This window comes from Martes martes (assembly GCF_963455335.1).
Source record: "Martes martes genome assembly, chromosome: 4".
Lineage (NCBI taxonomy): Eukaryota > Metazoa > Chordata > Mammalia > Carnivora > Mustelidae > Martes > Martes martes.
This window is the reverse complement of record NC_137891.1, coordinates 29,158,240-29,176,599: the sequence shown is the minus strand read 5'-3', so window position 1 is coordinate 29,176,599 and position 18,360 is coordinate 29,158,240. Positions and strand designations below refer to the sequence as shown.

The window sequence follows — 18,360 nt, the reverse complement described above, 5'->3', positions numbered from 1 at the left end:
CACCATTAAGAGGAAACAGGTGCCTCTTATTAAGCTGGTCAAAAACGGTACCTCCAGCCTCCGGTAGAGTTGCATTAAGGAGTTTTCAGAAGTACACGTGAGCCCAGTTACTGGAGAAACACGGGAGGTGAAAGCAGAGGACGAGAGAGCTGCCCCGTCCATGACGGGCTCCCTTTGAAGCGGGGAGGCGGGGAGGCGGTGAATGAATTTGGACTGTAACTCTTCACAGGGGGAGAAAGCACGGACATAAAGGCAGGCCACTGGGAAGAGGATGTTTTGAGAAGTGCTTCCGAGAAACATCAAGCTGGTGAAGATGGAAAACGAGACAGTGAGTGAACTGAACCAAACACAGCTTCAGCCAAGAGCGGTGGTGGCCCTCGAGTACCAAGTGGTCACCATCTTACTTGTGCTTGTTATCTGTGGTCTGGGCATCGTGGGCAACATCATGGTAGTGCTGGTGGTCATGAGAACCAAGCACATGAGGACGCCCACGAACTGCTACCTGGTGAGTCTGGCAGTGGCCGATCTCATGGTCTTGGTGGCTGCCGGCCTCCCCAACATCACAGACAGTCTCTATGGCTCCTGGGTCTACGGCTATGTTGGCTGCCTCTGCATCACTTATCTCCAGTATTTGGGCATTAACGCATCCTCTTGTTCAATCACAGCCTTTACCATCGAGAGGTATATAGCCATCTGTCACCCCATCAAAGCCCAGTTTCTCTGCACATTTTCCAGAGCCAAAAAGATTATCATCTTCGTCTGGGCTTTCACATCCATTTACTGTATGCTCTGGTTCTTCTTGCTGGATCTCAATATTAGCACCTACAAAAATGCTATCGTGGTGTCCTGTGGCTACAAGATCTCCAGGAATTACTACTCACCTATTTACCTAATGGACTTCGGTGTCTTTTATGTTGTGCCGATGATACTGGCCACCGTCCTCTATGGATTCATAGCTAGGATCCTCTTCTTAAATCCTCTTCCTTCAGATCCTAAAGAAAACTCTAAGACATGGAAAAATGACTCAACCCATCAGAACAAGAATTTAAATGCAAAGACCTCTAATAGATGTTTCAACAGCACAGTATCTTCAAGGAAGCAGGTAAGCAAATCTGAGGCACCAAGTCCAGGGGGAAAATGTGGGATAGAGTTCCTTGCAGGATGGGATCAACTTTGCCCTACTTAGCTGTTGGCAAAACCAAAACACAATCATGCCAATGTTTCACAGTGTAAACTTCTGCTTTACATATTAAATCCATCTCTAAAGTAACCAAAGATCTAAAAATAGATGGGGAAAATGTGATAGCACACCAGCAGGTCTCAGTGTAGGTGCTGGAATGATACAAGGAAATATAAACAGAAACTCTAGAAATCCACTTTTAAAATGTGTGTGACTCTCTGGGAAACGTTCTCGAAGTACGTGCGCTATTTGTGTCTTCTCTGGGGAGCAGCTGGATAGCTTTAAGTATTCTATGGCATGACAAAGATTTGATAAGATAGTTGGAGAAAAGATGAGTCAGAGCCGTAATGAAACTTTTCTACCATTCTACAGCTGTTCACTGAGATAGATAACTGAGAGGGGTTCCCGGTCCTGGACTTAGTAGTTTTAGTGGGGAACAAGTCTATCACCCTCTTCCCCAGCTCTCTACAAAGTGTCCCAGCATGAGGAAACTGAAAATATGCTCTGCTCTGGAAGTATTCTGGTAAAAAGCCTAGTACCAAGCTCAATTCTTTTGTCACAAAGAATGGTTACATTTTTTTTAAATGTGTTTCTCCTGGCAACCATAACCGAAAATCCCTTTAGGCTTTTAGATGGCCAAATATGGATGTGGTTACAGCTAGACAGTGGTTTTACTAGTGGATAAAGTATAACTTTGTTACAGTAGATACAGTTTATAAGACAATATAGGAATAAAATACTTCTATATCATATACATTTTCAGCTATATTTACACAGTTGTCCCAAGTTCTTTAATGGACTTAGCTTCCAGTTCCTTTTTCTTCTTTGCGAAACAGAATAAACACATAGCAAACAATTAGTCTCATAGCTGAGAAAGAAAACCTGAAATCAGCAAAACTGGCTTTTTCTCTTTTTTTCCACTGCAGGGAATACAGCTCTTCTTGCGTGTATAGATAGAAACTGAGCATACTTTTTTAAAGTATGCATGTGGATTATATACATGTTACTACTTCCTGAACTCTAGATTAGCTGTTATATGAAGAATCTTAACTGCACTGGGTATGGTGCATAAACAATGAATTTTGGAACACTGAAAAAAAAATTAAATAAAATTTTATTTTGTTTATTTATTTATTTATTTGACAGACAGAGATCACAAGTAGGCAGAGAGGCAGGCAGAGAGAGAGGGGGAAGCAGGATCCCTGCTGAGCAGAGAGCCTGATGCGGGGCTCGATCCCAGGACCCTGAGATCATGACCTGAGCTGAAGGCAAAGGCTTATGCCACTGAGCCACCCAGGCGCTCTTATACTATTTCCTCTTCTTTTTTTTTTTTCTGAGTGCCAGAAATGTCTAAATTTTATTTATAATGTTGAAAATATATCATTAAATAAAATTTTAAAAAAAGAATCTTAACTGGACATATGGGCACACACTGAAATGAGCTACTAATGAATGTGGGTGTTGTAGATATGCATGAAATGAATGAGAAACTATAACTTAAAGGGAGTATGTACACCATTTTAAATGATACTGTAAGATCTGATTTAATAGAACATTTTTTATTAAAGATATCTCAATACTAGACAGGGAAGACCTGAGAACCATTGCCACCTCTTAGATTCCTATCACTTTGGGTCTAACAGTGCTACCTAATACAAGGCACGTTTGGGCATCCATTACTCAAAACTTGATTAAGGGAAATTTAGAGAGAGCTGTTGACCATCTGCCAAGACAAACATTAACAAATACAGTAAGAAAGTAAAGAATATATACATCTCAGTTAGAGATCAAACATGGGTTAATGTCTGCAGCAAAGAAGGTCAGTGAGTAAATTTGTTCATTAGACTCCAATTTATATTCTTGTTATAAATTCTAAAAAAAATTGTTGGTCTGGTCTAATGTCCTTCCTCTCAATTATAGTCATTAGTACCTATCAGCATTAATAATGTGCTTTAAATTGGTAATTAGGTTACATGTTCACGCTCCTGTTTCAAAGCTGTTACAGATAGGCTGCCTTTAGAGAGGTTGGTGGTAGAAGAAAAAGATTTGGCTCCAGACAATCCTGGGCTTACATGCGGGGGTTCCAGTCAAATAGTATGAGCTTGAACAGGTAGAACTCTGTGAGCCTCAGTTTCCTAATCTGAGAGAGGAAGATCAATAGCGGCATCCAGGGTCACTAGGAGGGCTCAGAGAGACATCTTATGAAATGGAGTGGTGACTGACACCTGACAATTAGCTCCCTTCCCAGTTGTATAGTGTGTTGGCAACTGTAAGAGAAATACAGATTCATTCTTTAAAATACTATATACAGTCACCATTTAAACAGATGAGTTGTTGAACAGATGTGTATATGTTATAGTAACTTCTCTAAGGGACTTTTTAATAATTAAGGCATTTGGAAATGTATTTGGAGCATTTGGGTTTGTCACCATAGCATCGCTGTCAGCATTCAAGAGGGAGGGGCGCCAAATGTCCTTAAATGAGCCAGTCAGCCCCGCCCTTTGAAGAAGCGCCCTGTGACACATGCCAATAACGCGTTCCCTGAGAGACTCGGGCTGGTATATGAATCAATGGAAATGCACTGAAGTAATATGTCGTGAAATTCAGTCTTGATTCCAGATGGGATAGGTGTTCAGAGAAGAGAAAGGAAATTGTGGGGCTGAAGGGATCGGGGAAGGCTCCATGGAAGAGGGGGCATTTGAGAAGGCTCTGAAAGTATGGAGCTAATTTGGAAAGTAAGAGTAAGAGGGACAGAATGCTACACAGACAGAACCTGGCTGGGATGAGAATGTTACAGGTTTGGACAGGAAATAAGGAAGGGCCCTTGGGTGGGATTTTTATGGTGTCGAGTGACTTGGTTGACTACAATGAGTGATGTATTTGGGGGAGCAGTAAAAAGAAAGATTGGATTAATTAGGAGTGTGTGTGTGTGTGTGTGTGTGTGTGTGTGTAGAGACAGAGAAGGGGCTGTGAAGGATCCCAACCATCAGGCAGAGAAAGGAATTTTTACTTGGTGTGGGGACAGCTGACAACAAGGTGGTAAGCAGGAAGTAGTGAGCAAACTGGTTTGGGGGGTGATCAACATGGGGATGAGGCAGATTTGGAGGGTAGGAGACCGGAGACAGAAGGGCCACCTTGGACATTGTTGGTGGTGATTCAGGCATGAGATAGGAAGATTCTCTATCAGGAGGACTTAAAGGAAGGTGTGAACCAGAGACATGTTTGAAAGAAAGAAAGGGTGAGTGGTGAACGTAACAGACACACCAGCTGAGACAGCACAGCTCCAGGGCTGGGAGCCTGGGAGACACAAGCGCCCTGCCTCGTGAGTGCCGGTGAGAGCCACGCAAGGCAAGCAGTTTTGTCCAAAATCAATGTGGCTTCACTTGGCCTTTTTCTCTTCTAAAATTGTTCTTTTCTCAAATCTTCAAAACCAAGGGTCTTTTATTTCACTATTTTCTCTGCATTTTTCTTTTCTTCCAGGCAATTTTAATTTACATTTTAATAAATATTCTCTGGGACAAGTCTTCCCAACCAAGTTATTAAAGTCAAATGTGCATAGCCTAAGAGAACTCCATTTAAAAAAGGAAATAAAAGAGCATTTATATGTAAGGGACAAATGAGCATTTTTGTTTGTTTTTAACTTTTATCCCCCATGCAGAAAATCCAGATCAGAGCTTTTTCTTTCCCTATTATTCAGAGATTCAATTATATTTTAGGAAACTGACTAAATATTTGGTAAATTGAATCAAGGAAATTACTCAAAACAGTGGCTTGGAACTGTGGTGATAAAGGATTTATCTGATTGACTAAATCTTTGGCTTTATAATTGGTTGTTTTGATATCGAGGAGACCCAGAGTAAATGAGCCCACTTGTCCCATTTCAGCTCTCTTCACACAGTTGCAGAAGAGCTGTCGGCCTAGTCCATTCCAATGCAGAGAGTTGGGTGCATAAAATACCCAAATTATAGACTGTCTATTTCGAAGCAATTGATTGGGTCCTTTGGTATTTTGGAGGCACAAAAAATCTTGGTAATGGACTATACTACGGATACACACAGTCAATGCAAATATTTGCTTTCCACAGATCCCAGGGTACGGAGCAGACTACCGTTTTACTTTTGCACCGAGTCTCCCTTTCATTCCTTTTTTTCTCTGGTGGGGGAACTGTGGAACACAGTCCAAATACAAACTCCATGAGTTTATGGCGAGTTTTTCATTATAGGTTTTATTTGACTGGGGAAGCCTTTAAGATACCAGTCTTTGTTTCCAGAAATTTCTTACAAGCCTTCTACCTTACCAGAAGAACACAGCACACCCAAGAAACAAAAGACGCTTTCCTTTCTAAAGCAACCCATGCCTTTGCTGCTGTTGCTGTTGTTACTGCTGATGACAATATGAAAGCAATCATGTGTATTATGGAAAACGACAGAAAACCAGCAATAAGAAAAAAGGCCTCCTTTACCCCACCTCCCCAAACCACAGTTTATTAGCATGGGCTTATATTCTTTTTCTTATGGTTTCACTTGGTCTTTTTAATATGATTACAGTTATATATATATATAACAGTTATATATATATATATTACAGTTGTATATATATATACAGTTACATATATATATGTAAAATTTATACCCCACCTTTATATAAAATGTTGAAATTAATATTCTCAAGGAAAATAGCAGGGTAAAAGAAGATGGGTAAGATTGTATCCATTTCTCTTAGCCTTGATTTTCTCATCAATAAAAGGGGAATAACAATTACTCATAGACTCTTTGTTCAAATGCAATGAGATGCCTGTGACCAAATTCGTGTTTGCTCTCTTCCTGTCTGTCCCGTCCACTACCCTTCCCTCTGGCCGGTCCTTCTCACTGATCCGCGTCCCCCTCTCCAGCCCCCTAGGCATGTTCCACAGGTGCGATAGGCTCCTGGAAAATGAAGAATCCAGATCAAGAAAGAGCTTAAATGTGTCTTTCCTCTTCTCCCCCTGCCTCCCTCCAACTCCTGCCTCCAGCACTACTTGCTTTTCAAAGAAATCTTGAACAAGGAAAACCCTGTGAGACAGGAGGGAACGGAGGCATAACAGTGTACTATCAGGCAGTAGGCTGGGATATGGGAGGATAAAGTCCCTTATGTTCTATGGGGGGCTTCATCAATGGTTCATCTTACCGACAAATTAATGATACTAAACTCTTCCGCATCAGCCTAAATCAGAGGTCTCTCGAGTTTACTGGGACTGTTTTCACAAATCCATTTTTCATTTCTAATGGTTTTGTTTCATTTGTCTGGGTTCACCTGTATCCTTCATAGTAATAAAGGTCACTAAGATGGAAAAAAAAATGTAAGTGAGAGATCTTATCTTTATCGTCAAAGAACAGCTTCCCATGTTCACCTTCCCATCCTGTGTAAGGAAAGACTCTGTACATACTCATAAACTGACTCAGCAAAAAACCCTGGAGTTATGAGCCTTGTGTCCCTTGGTTAGATGAACATCGTTTATTCCCAGTTTTATATTTGTAGCTTTGAGGCATAATTTCACCAGTAGAGAAAAATACATTTTCCTACGTGCTTACAAAAAAGGAGAAGTCTGTACTCCTGTAGCATTCTTAATTTGGATACACACACACACACACACACACACACACCCCTTAAAATCAGCTAACCTTGAGGTGCACCTGGGTGGCTCAGTCAGCTAAGCATCGGGCTCTTGGTCATAACCTCAGGGTTGTGAGTTCGAGCCTTTTGTCTGGCTCCGCACTCAGGAGGGAGTCTGCATGAGATTCTCTCCATCTGCCTCTGCCCCTCCCCCTGCTCAAGCTCTCTCTCAAATAAACAAATAAAGCTTTTTTAAAAAATCAGCTAACCCAAGGGTGCCTGGGTGGCTCAGCAGGTTAAGCCTCTGCCTTCGACTCAGGTCATGATCTCAGGGTCCTGGGATCGAGCCCCACATTGGACTCTCTGTTCAGCAGTGAGCCTGCTTTCCCCTCTCTCTCTGCCTGCCTCTCTGCCTACTTGTGATCTCTCTCTCTCTATTAAATAAAGAAATAAAAATCTTTAAGAAATGTTTTTAAAAAAATCAGCTAACCTTGAAAATGACAAACCGTATTTCTTTACATAGCTTTTTGTGTCTTCTTCAAATAGTGAGCAGATATCCCGGGTTCCAGAAAGAGGAAGGCTAGACTGGCTCCCTGTCTTTAGGCTCCTTTATGAGCTGGGGGAAGGGTGAGAGATATGAAGCTAGAGTGAGGTCAACGTTAAGCAAAATTGGGCAATAGGCATTTTATATTCAAAATCCTCCTCAATTTAATGAAACGTCCACTCACAAACCCGAAAAAGCACCTAGCACTGCCGTAAGTGTGGGGGCCGCAGGGACACGGAGAGACGAACTCTTCATCTTCCGAGGAGCTCACCGTTGGCGAAGTGCACAAATAATGCTGAGCCGCCCACTGTGTTCTGGATAGAGGACACGGCTTCGGGAGGGAGAAGCAAAATGGGGGAGAGAAGAGGGAGGCTTCATGGAGCCCCTGGCGTTGAGTTGAGCTGGTAAAGATCGACAGAACATGTCAAAGCAGCACCAAGAAGACACGGGGAGAAGGGGGAAGCAGAGCTCCAAAGAAGAGAGGCTGGGAGATGATGGGGCAGGTTCAGGGACAGAACAGTCTAGTCTCCTCACAGCAGGCCCACGAAAGGCCAACAGTCCGGTGAAGGATGTCTACGCCTGCTGCATCCGACTCCCTTCTTGCTTCTGCGGCGCCCTTTGTCATCCACCTGCTCTGTGCCCAGACCCACTTATGAGTCTCTAGCATGGAGCTCTAGCAAACACTTCATAGCTTTTTGGACATCACATAAGCGCATCAAACTCAATGTGTCTAAAACTAAACCCATTATTTTTCTTCGTAAATCCTGACTTTCCTCTTTCTTATCTGATAGTCCCAAGTCAAAAATCTGGGAGTCTCTCTAAGGTGCCTTCCACCTTATATAGCCAAGTGCTAGTGATTCTAGCTCATAACTGTCCTGTTTGTTTACCCCACTCACACCACCATGGGCCTCATGCCCCACTTCTCCACTGCTCTCATTTAGCACATACCTCACCAGCCTCTTGGGCTCCAATTCCAATCTCCCCAAATCATTCTGTACATTGTCCACTAGGGGCTCCCTCTCCCAGAGATATGTTATCCAAGTGATTTGTATGGTTCCCTGAGGCCTACAGTTGAAACATCTCAGCATTAGCAAATAGGATCTTGCCTCCTTCCTGTGTGTTCAGCTTACTCTCCTGTGGCTCTCCTCACTTACACTTCATGCTGCAGTGATCCTGAATTATTTGTAGTTCTCTGAACTTGTTATGTTCTCTCAGCCAGAATGCCCTTCATCTGGCCAACTCACAGTGATCTTCTGAGTCTCAGATCAGATGATGCCCCATGTACCCAAATTTCTTGGGCAGACTTATATAACTAAATGCCTAGCTATAACTGTGAATGTTAGGTATTCTACCTATGTTTCCATAATACTTTGCATATACTGCTAGGTTAGTAATCCTTAAGTATCATAATCCTTAAGTATCATATCATATCCCTACCGCCATTAATATCCTTAAGAGCAGGGCCTTGTGTCCTCAGTGAGCTCAGCATGGTGTCTAGCACATAGCAGGCTTCCAAAAGTGGGTACACACAGTCGTGTGTTGCAGCCAGAAAGCACAGGCTTTGGAAGAGCGGGTTGTTAGCATCTCTTCCTAACTCTGTGTTCAGTGATGTCACACTGCTTACAATTGGCCATGGTGGAGTTTTGTAATCTATGGAAATCAGCAAATATGACAATTCAGTACCTTTCTCTTTTTTGTGGGGAGCCAGTGGTTAAATATTTATCAGCACGTTCCTGTGTGTGTGTGTGTGAGAGAGAGAGAGAGAGAGAGAGACAGAAGGGGGGAATTTTACACATATAATGAATGAAGGTATAAGAGAGTACGTGCCTGCTTCCTTTGGGGCTCAGTCAATTCCAATACAATAATTTTGCTCTGTGGAAATACTGTTATTGATTTATGACATATACTTGTCTGATTTTAAATAAAATTCTCTTGTCCTTTATTAAATCTCTCTTTTAATCCCTTTTTTAAAAAAAGATTTTATTTCATTTTATTTTAAGTAATCTCCACACCTAATGTGGGGCTTGAACCCACAACCCCGAGATCAAGAGTCCCATGCTCCACTGACTGAGCCGGCCAGGTATCCCTTTTGAATCCCTTTTTTTGCCAAAGTAGCCAAACTAGCAACTACCCAATATAACGGTGACTGTGTGAGTAGGAAAGACTTTTTATGGAGATTTCCTTCTCCCAGACAGGACAGGCTAACTTAGAAATATGGCAGACTCAAATAATAATTCACTTTCTATACAAAATCCTGTTGGCTTTCCAATGAGCCTTTAAAATACTGTCTGCAATGAGAGAGCTGCACTGGACAGGATGGAGAGAGAGGCAGAGCGATAGCAACTCAGACAAGGAAAACAACGTGAGCAGGAGTATAAAAATGAGGGCGCCTGGGTAGCTCAGTTGGTTAAGTGACTGCCTTTGGCTCAGGTCATGATCCTGGAGTCCCAGGATCGAGTCCAGCATCAGGCTCCCTGCTTGGCAAGGAATCTGTTTCTCCCTCTGACCCTCCCTCAAATAAATAAATAAAATCCTTTAAAAAAGTATAAAAATGAGAATAAATCGATCTGGGTACGCCTATGTGATTCATTTTCCTAAAACAATTTGCACACATCATCTTCTTTCAAAACGAATATCCCCAATCTCCTCTGACTCGCTTTTAAAACTGTCTAACCTCTGACCCTTTTGGCTTTGTTTATCCATTATTTCTTTAATTCAATAAACATTTATTGAGTGCCAATTTCAAGCCAGGCGTTGCTCTGGAAAACCAGTGAGAGTCACTGTCTTTCAGTGCAATATGAAAGATTGCTGTTAAAAACAATCAGAGGGCACCTCCGTGGCTCCGTTGGTTAAGTGTCTGCCTTCACTTGGGTCATGACCTCGGGGTCGTGGGATCAAGGCCTACATCAGGCTCCCTCTTCAGTGGGGAGTCTGCTTCTCCTCCCTCTGCCCCTCCTCCCACTTATACAAGCTCTCTTGCTCTCTTGCTCTCTCTCAAATAAATAAAATCTTTTAAAAAAATGAAAAAATGTTTGGGCTATACAGTGTGCAGAAGAGGCAACAGGGAGGGGCAAACATTGTACTTAAAGCCCCCAACAGAGTAAGAGTCGCTTCTACTCTGGAACGATGAGTGGCTTTCACCAGCCCAACATGAAGAATGAGAAAACCTTCAGACCAGCAGAAGTAGTCATTTATGTAACCAGGGTGAGACCACAGAGTCCCCGTGTGTCATCCAAAGGTGTCTGAACTTGATTCTGTGGCACTGGGGAAGCACCAAAGGCCTTGACCTTGGGAATTTTGCTCATAAAATTGTACAACCGAGCCAGCCAAGAACCAGGGAGACGGAGATGAAGCTTTTGCTCTCCAGACAAGAAGCCAAGAAGGCTTCAGTTAGGGGGTAACAGCAGGGATGGGTAGGAAGGGGCATGTATGAGAAATATTTAGGAGGAAAAATCAGTAGGATTTAACGAGTAATTTGACCAATGAAGAAGAGAGAAGTTCCTGAGTGGAGTCCCAGATCCTCGGCCGGGGTGACTGGACAGGTCGCAGCCTTAGTAAGCACAGCACCTAGCAGAGAGGAAGAGGGGCTTACCTGTCTGTATTCCTTCCCCGTAGAGTCAGGCACGTCAAACCACATTTCCCCACACCTACCAGGCTCATGTACATTTTGCAACATTGCTCGCGTAATTTTTCCCACCTGTAAAGCTCTCCCCACCTTGATGCTTCCACGCCTATCTGTGAAAAGTCCCCAGCCCAGGCAGCAGCTGGATCAGGAGGTCCCAGACACCGGACATGTTTTGGAAGGCAGGGGAGCACGAGCTCTAGAGTCCGAAAAACCCAAGTCCCAGCTCTTTTACATTTACTTTTTGGTTTCCCCAAACCCATCTTCTCTCTGTCCCCAGCACACCGTCCCACGGAGAGTTTCCTAAACTGGCCCCACCTTACCCTGCGTCCAAGCCAGGGTGCACACGCTCCCAGCTGCCTGCGCCCTGCAGCCGCCCTTGGACCTGGACCTGTTCCAACCCGCGCGTCCTGACTCACTGCTCAGCGCCGGCTTCCCCGAGCCCCCTTGGCCGCCGCGTCGGGCTTCTCCCTCCTCACCAGCACTTTGTTCCCACATCGTGCGGCTCGCCCTGTTGCCGCAGTACTTCGTTCCAGTGTCTCTCCCACCGGCTCGTGCCTCCCCCAGCCCCGGCGACATCATCCCATTCGTTTCTGTGTCCAAGTGCCCACCATGGTGCTAGGGACACACTGATACGTAACGAGGAAACACCAGGTGTGAGGAATGAGGAAGACAGGAGGGTCCAGTGTGACTCCCGCAGTTCCCTCCAGGAGACCCGCAAGGGGTGTATTTTTGAGGGAAACTGGGAGGGACAGATGTCAAAAGCACCGTCAGAAACCTTGAAGTGAAGGAGAGGATTTGGACATTGTAGATTTTAAGTCTTTAGCATTGGGAAAAACTTACATTGTAAGCTGGATCAGATCAGATATGGGCCTTTGGGGATCATTAAGATAATGGAAAGAAGGTGTAATTAGGACTAAATGTAAAGAGAGGGAAGGAGAGGTGGACAAAAATTGCTCTCTGGAGGAATCTCTGATTCGGAGGCTGGAAGAGGACCAGGGTCTTTTCTGGAGACAGAAAGACCTATTTTCCCCTCTTGGAACACGGCCAGAGGGCCAAAGATGGAGTCTTAGTGGCTGCTTTCCCTCCAGGTGGAAGGGAAAATAAAAAAGGAAGTGTAAGCTGAGGAGAGAGAGAGAAGGTTCAGGGAGAGAGAAGTTTCAGTGAAAAGAGTAAGTGCATTTCTCTAAAACTGGGAAGTCACGGCCTCGCCAACCGGACTCGAACGCGGCTCTCCGTAGCTGCGTGTGAGGTGCACGAGAAGAACTTAAACTAAAAATTAAATTCGCTCTGAAAATTACACAAGGCTTAGTGTGCGCGCAAAATAGAATGGATAATGCAAAACACCTGACAGCCCTATTTCATTGCAGTAAAAGTAGATAAAATCATCTTGGAAGAGAGAATCCTGCAACCTTTCGTGGACAGCCCTGGTGACTTTGGGCTGTCCCCCTAGGATAGCTGGCCTGAGCAGAATTATCCAGTATTTGCAAGTAGGTAAAACATCCTGTGCCTCTCCATCCTGTGCCTTCCTCGTTTTGAGTTTTAAACGGGATTTATGGCTCCGGGAGAACTCAGCAGATTTTCTGCAAGCCACCCGCTCTTAGCTTAGAGAAGGAGGCTGTGGCTCAGAGAGGCGGCCCCATCGTGAGGGTGAGGGAGAACAGAGGCAGGGTAAACGCCAAGCACCCCATGAATTTTTAAAGATCGTTTGTAAAGTCAAGTAACGGGAGCGTCCAGCAATGGCTGGGACTGATACTCTGCCATGTTTCCTCTGACAGGAGTTCGGCTTAGTGACTGATTCTACTTGGCAAACCTTTGAAAGATGAGCATGTAGAAAGTCAGGGTTGGGGGAGAGCAGGAGAAAAAAAAATGTGCATGGATATATTTTCTGCTCTACAAAGAAAGATAGGAATAGGCTCCAATCCTGGGTGAATTTACAGGAGAGATAGAAACTAGAGATTATGAAGTGCTAGGTGGATCTCCAGCTATTTCTCTATTAATCAATTAGGAGCAATCAAATCAATACTTTTGTATAAACCAACTGTAGCACACAGTGGTGGTATTATCTTTGTTCAATAATTCCAGTCCCTTCCAGGGTGTTATTATATAGAATGGGAAAACAGAGCAGTAAGGACAAATTTGCACCTACTTGTCTATGGTTTAATTGAAAACCTACTATGTATCAGGCACAGTGTTAAGTACGAGGATACAAACATAAGTAAGTTAGAACTCCTGCTCACAAAAAGTTCACAGTCTAATAGGAAACACAGGAAAGTAAACTGATACTTACAGCCATAAAGGACTAAGTGTTATTTATCAGAAGAAGCTGAGAGTGGTGTAGTTATAGTTCTACTGACCTAGATGGCTCAGGCCAGATGGACATCAGAAAGGCTTTCTGGAAGAGGACTCCGAAGCTGCACCTTGCAAATTAGTAGAAATTTTGCAGTTGAAGAAGGGAAGGAAGATGGCTTATGCATGGAGAACTCTACTGGAGAAGCCCAGCAGTCCAGAAAGAGCACCATCAGTCTGGAGAAGGTCCCATAGCTCGTTAAGACTAGACAACAAAAGCTGAGACCGATGGGACAGGCGGGGACCAGGAAACGAAGACTTCAGCTAGGATACAGAGGTATTTGGACAATTTTCTAAGGGCTATGTAAAGTCACGGCAAGATTGCAAGGAAAGCATATTATGCTCAGATCTGTGCTTGAGGAAGATCACTGTCTTCATGTAGGCGAAGGACTGGACCAATGTAAGGGCATTAGCTAGGAGGGGTCCACAACCATAGGGACAGAATAACTGGATGATTCGGCAAAGGCCTCCCATGATAAGGTACATAGCAGTAAGAATAGAAAGAAATAGATACATCTGGAATTTAATCAATAGACTCGGTCTGAGTAGATGTGCAGAAAGGCAGAGAGAAAGGAATCAAAGGTAAGTCACTTGAGCCGCTGGGAAAGTGGTGTGACCGTTGAGAATCTGCATTCTAGAATCTCATGCCCCAGAGCAGAGCCAGGGTCGGCCACTGATGATGTGACATGAGGCTGTAAATTTGTCTCACTTTGCTCATCTGTAAGAGCGATGCTAACAGTGGACCTATCTCTCGAGGTAATTATTAGGATTTGGTGCAAAAATCCATACAAAGCATTGTGCACGGTGCCTGAAACAAGGAAATGACAAATGCTAGGTACTATTATTATTAATTGGGTAGTATAATTTGCCTGAATGAGGACAATTAGTAGAGGAACACTTTTCAGGGCGGTGAGCATATTAAGTTCAGTCTTGCCCGTGTTGCATTCGAAATGTCTAGAGCATACAAGGGCACAGTCTGAAATACAGACTTGAGCTCAGAAAGACCCCTGGCCTTGAGATACAGATTTGGAGCAATCAGAGTCCAGACGGTTGGCTGGGGACTCTGGGGTAGACTTGATTATTGGGGGAAATTTTGTGGAATAGACAAGAAACCCTGGAGTAACCAGAATTCTGGGGAGAATGGGATGAAGAGCCCATAAAATAAACAAACATAGGAAATAAATAAAATAATAAAGTAAATAAAAGGAATTGCCAGAGAGGAAGGAAGAAAGCCAGGAGGAAGTAGAGTCACAAAGGCCCAAGGAGGAGACTTTCCGTGGAGGTCAATAGAAAGAGGTGAAGATAACTGAAAAAGCACCCGAACAGTCATTGGCAGCCTCTGTGAGTATAATTCCCATAGAGTGCTGGGGGGGGGGGGGGACTACATTAGCTTCCATGAAGTAGCGAATGAATGGATTGGCGGGGGCAGGGGGGGGGGCGGGGGGGGGATGGAGCACCAGGAAACTCAACAGAGAGTAAGAGAGACAACTTTTAACAAATTTGATTGTGAGAGAAGGGGGCGGGTGGGGGAGTGCACAGTAATGGCAGGGAGAAAAAAGAGTACTTTTGTCTATTTTATTCTGTTTCCTGCTTAAGACAGGAGAAACCTAAAGCCTTTATTTATTCATTTTTTTATTTTTTTTTTAATTTTTTTTGAAGATTTTATTTATTTATTTGACAGACAGAGATCACAAGTAGGCAGAGAGACAGGCAGAGAGAGGGGGAAGGGAAGCAGGCTCCCTGCCAAGCAGAGAGCCCGATGTGGGGGATGTGGGGCTCAATCCCAGCACCCTGGGATCATGACCTGAGCCGAAGGCAGAGGTTTTAACCCACTGAGCCACCCATATTTATTCATTTTTAAAGACTTTATTTATTTACTTGAGAGAGAGGGAGGGAGGGAACGCATGAGCAGGGGAAAGGGCAGAGGGGGAAGTAGGCTCCCCGCTGAGCAGGGAGCCGCTGTGGGACTCTATCTCTGGACTCCCGGGATAATGACTGGAGCAGACACTTAACCAACTGAGCCGCCCAGGTGCCCCAACCTGAAGCCTTTAACTCCTGATGGGAAAGAGCGAAGCAGAGTGGGAGGAATTACTTGCAGAGTCAAGAACCAGACTCACTGTTGCTAGGGCTGCGTTCCTGAGGAGGCACAAAGGGGTGCCAGCAAGAGCACAGACAAAGCCATTACCTTGGAGAGGGGAAGGCAATGACTCTTTCCTTTTCTTCAGCAGGGATTGCATCTAACTCCCCAACTCGTTTGCAGCCCCTAGCCCCATGTCTGGCATGCAGAAGTTATCGATGAATGTCAAATAAATGGATAATGAGTGACTTAATGAGAATGAGCGGTACAGGAAAAGAGATCAGGATGATCACGGTTGCCGATTATTTTTAGGTTATGGGGTAGGAGACGGCTCATTCTCACAGTCTGGTCTCTCTTTTCTTGGTGACATGGAATGGGAAAGCAAGGACTAAGCATGCAGAGCCTTGTGGTAGGAGGGGTCGTGAGCAGAAGCATGGCGGTTCATTGTGGGAAGTGAGAGATCTATGATGGGGGGAATGATGACAGGAAGAAGTCCCACTCATGTTTAGAAACAAGGAGCTGGTGTGCTAGTGAATGACAGGCGATCTGAATTTTTTAATGACGTCTCAATACTTTGCAGTGGGCCTGTTCTGGGACTCATTCCCAATAAACATCTTAAGCAAATTAGGAAAATCCATCCTTCTGTTCGGACAAGCAAAGGCACTAATCCTGAAGGTCTTTAGGGGTGTGATGCCATATTTCGATGAGCCATTTCACTGTCCTCAAGGTTGTCTCCTTTTCTGTGACAAAGCATGACACCCCCACAACCAGTACAATTGATACTTAGCAATTCGTTCCTTTCCACTGCGGCAAGGATCTTACGATAAAGAGAGATAGGATTTGATGCATTACCAAGGGCAGAGATTCCTACATTTGCCAGAAAGTTCCGTCCAAAGCCCTGCCTCCAAATCGATAGAAGCCAGGTGCCTCAATAAATCCCTTCCACAAAAATATCGTGTACAGGACCAGTTCAGGGGCTATAACTCCTTCCTCGCAATCTCGAGCCGGGTCTCTGCTTCATTGGCATCCTCAGCAGGCATGTCTGGGGTTCGCAATCCTGTGCCTTCCCCTCAAACATCCTCTTTCCAATTCATCAGTGAAGCTTGCCGGGAACACACTTAAAAGCAATTAGCCTTTTGATAAAAGGAACACTGCTCCATTCTGCAGACAGTTCTTGCCTTGACGTTGCCGCTGACTTTATCTCTAGGAAGGGGGCATTATGAAGCGCAAATACTCTTAATAAACAGAGATGGGTAGAATCAAGGGCGCTTGTCCCTTCCCGTGTCCGAGCGAGCCCACTGAGCCTCTGTGCCTTGCCACGGCCCCGAGACAGGAAAGGCAAAAGCAGAAAACTTCCACCTACTAACCCTTTCTGTATCACACGCGCCCTTGGCTTATTCCTGAGGGAGCTCTCCCAACTCCAGGAGTCGGGGCCAGCTGCTCAAAATCCAGTACAGACCCAAACTCAGACCAGTAGAAAACTGCCGTTATGGACTGTGGTTTTTAAGCTAATGAACGGTTTCTGTTACTGGCTGCTTCCCAACTCTGTTTATTTCCTCAGAATAATTAAGAAGGGTTATTAAATTACATCAGGCTCATTGTACTCATCCTAAGCATGTTTTGCTAGAGACAGTTATCCATGCATATACCACAGGTAGAAAAGGCTGTCTTGGATTTATTTTTTTAATCACGAACATTGAGGTACTCAAAGAAAACTCATGTTCCCGTGAGGCCCAGTTAGTGAAAAGACAGAAAATTTGGGGCTGTGACAGTATGAATTAACTTGTCAAATAATTTTTAATGGTCATTAAGAAGTTCTTGGTAGCATTGAAGGAAGGTACTCTAATTCTTACAAATGGATACTGAAATTTAAGTGCACTTTCAGATAATTCTGCTATCTTTCATAAAGAGGAAAGTGAAACTGTCATAATTAAAATTCTGTTTATTCAGGGTTACCTTTCTGCCTCAGCTAAACCCACCCAATACGATCTCAGTATTAAGGATGGAGTCAAGTTCTTTAGTCATGCTGAGGAATATAAAGAATTCTTTGAAAAACAAAGATTAATCATAAAGACTTGAATCATGGTAATTAGCAATGATAAAATTCATGAAAGCATTTTTCCCTGAAGAGCCATAGAAACATCCTCATTCAGAAGGAGAACATCTGGGTAAGCTGTTACACAGTCATGCTAGGGAAATTCTGTGCAGGAAAGCCTCGATGGTGAACAGTGATTCCCTCCCTTGTGTGCTAACCAGCCACTGTTTCATGCATACACCGTGTTTGCAGTCATCAGAAAGATTTGAACATATTACACCTTAGTTATATACTTTAAATTTGTTATCAACTTTTATTTTACTCCAAAACCCTGAGGAATAGGACATGTTCTCTTCAGTCCAGAAGCACATCGCCACACAAATTGTAAAGAGAGGCAATGTTACCAACTCCCCGGGAACATAGAGAGTTTTGAAAACTTCCCCCAAGGGATCATCAAAAGCTCTGCATCCCAGTTTGAGTCACTGCCTAAATATTCTATCTTAGATTCTGCAGTGAATGTCATGCCCCCGGTTACATGTGTCCTCTCCCTCCCACATGACGTAACCCGGAAAAGAGTGTGGCCCACCTACATGGCTGTCAGTCATTTACTCACCTTTCAGGTGACCAGGACTCCTGGGCTCAGAGTGTGTGCTAGGTGTGGCGCTCGGGGATGTTTGTACAGCATCACGTTTGCACCTAGGACATGGGTATAACTTATCATCTCAGTTTTCAAGATGAGGAGTCTGAGATTCAGCAACATGAACCTCAAGGTCATCCAATAAGAGATGGAAGAACCAGGAATCGAATCCTAACATAGAATCCAAAACCTCTGATTATAACCTTATACTCTACTTCCTTACACACTTGCCCACAGTACTAGTATCTCAGAGATGATGTACATGTCTTAGGCTATATCTGCCTAAGAAAAAGGGCACTTCTTATATAGATGACAATTGCATTG

At 44.0% G+C, this 18,360-nt stretch overlaps 1 protein-coding gene across 1 annotated transcript in view; it reads left to right on the top strand.

The window, feature by feature from the left end:
- Positions 1-215: 215 nt before the first annotated feature.
- The window catches only part of TRHR (thyrotropin releasing hormone receptor), a gene marked incomplete at its 3' end in the record, with an annotated part of 35,916 nt that continues 17,771 nt past the window's right edge, over positions 216-18,360 (top strand). The window contains exon 1 of the mRNA XM_080802883.1: positions 216-1,102. Coding sequence (XP_080659009.1) covers positions 314-1,102 — 789 coding nt within the window. The 5' untranslated portion in view covers positions 216-313. The remainder of the gene's footprint in view (positions 1,103-18,360) is intronic.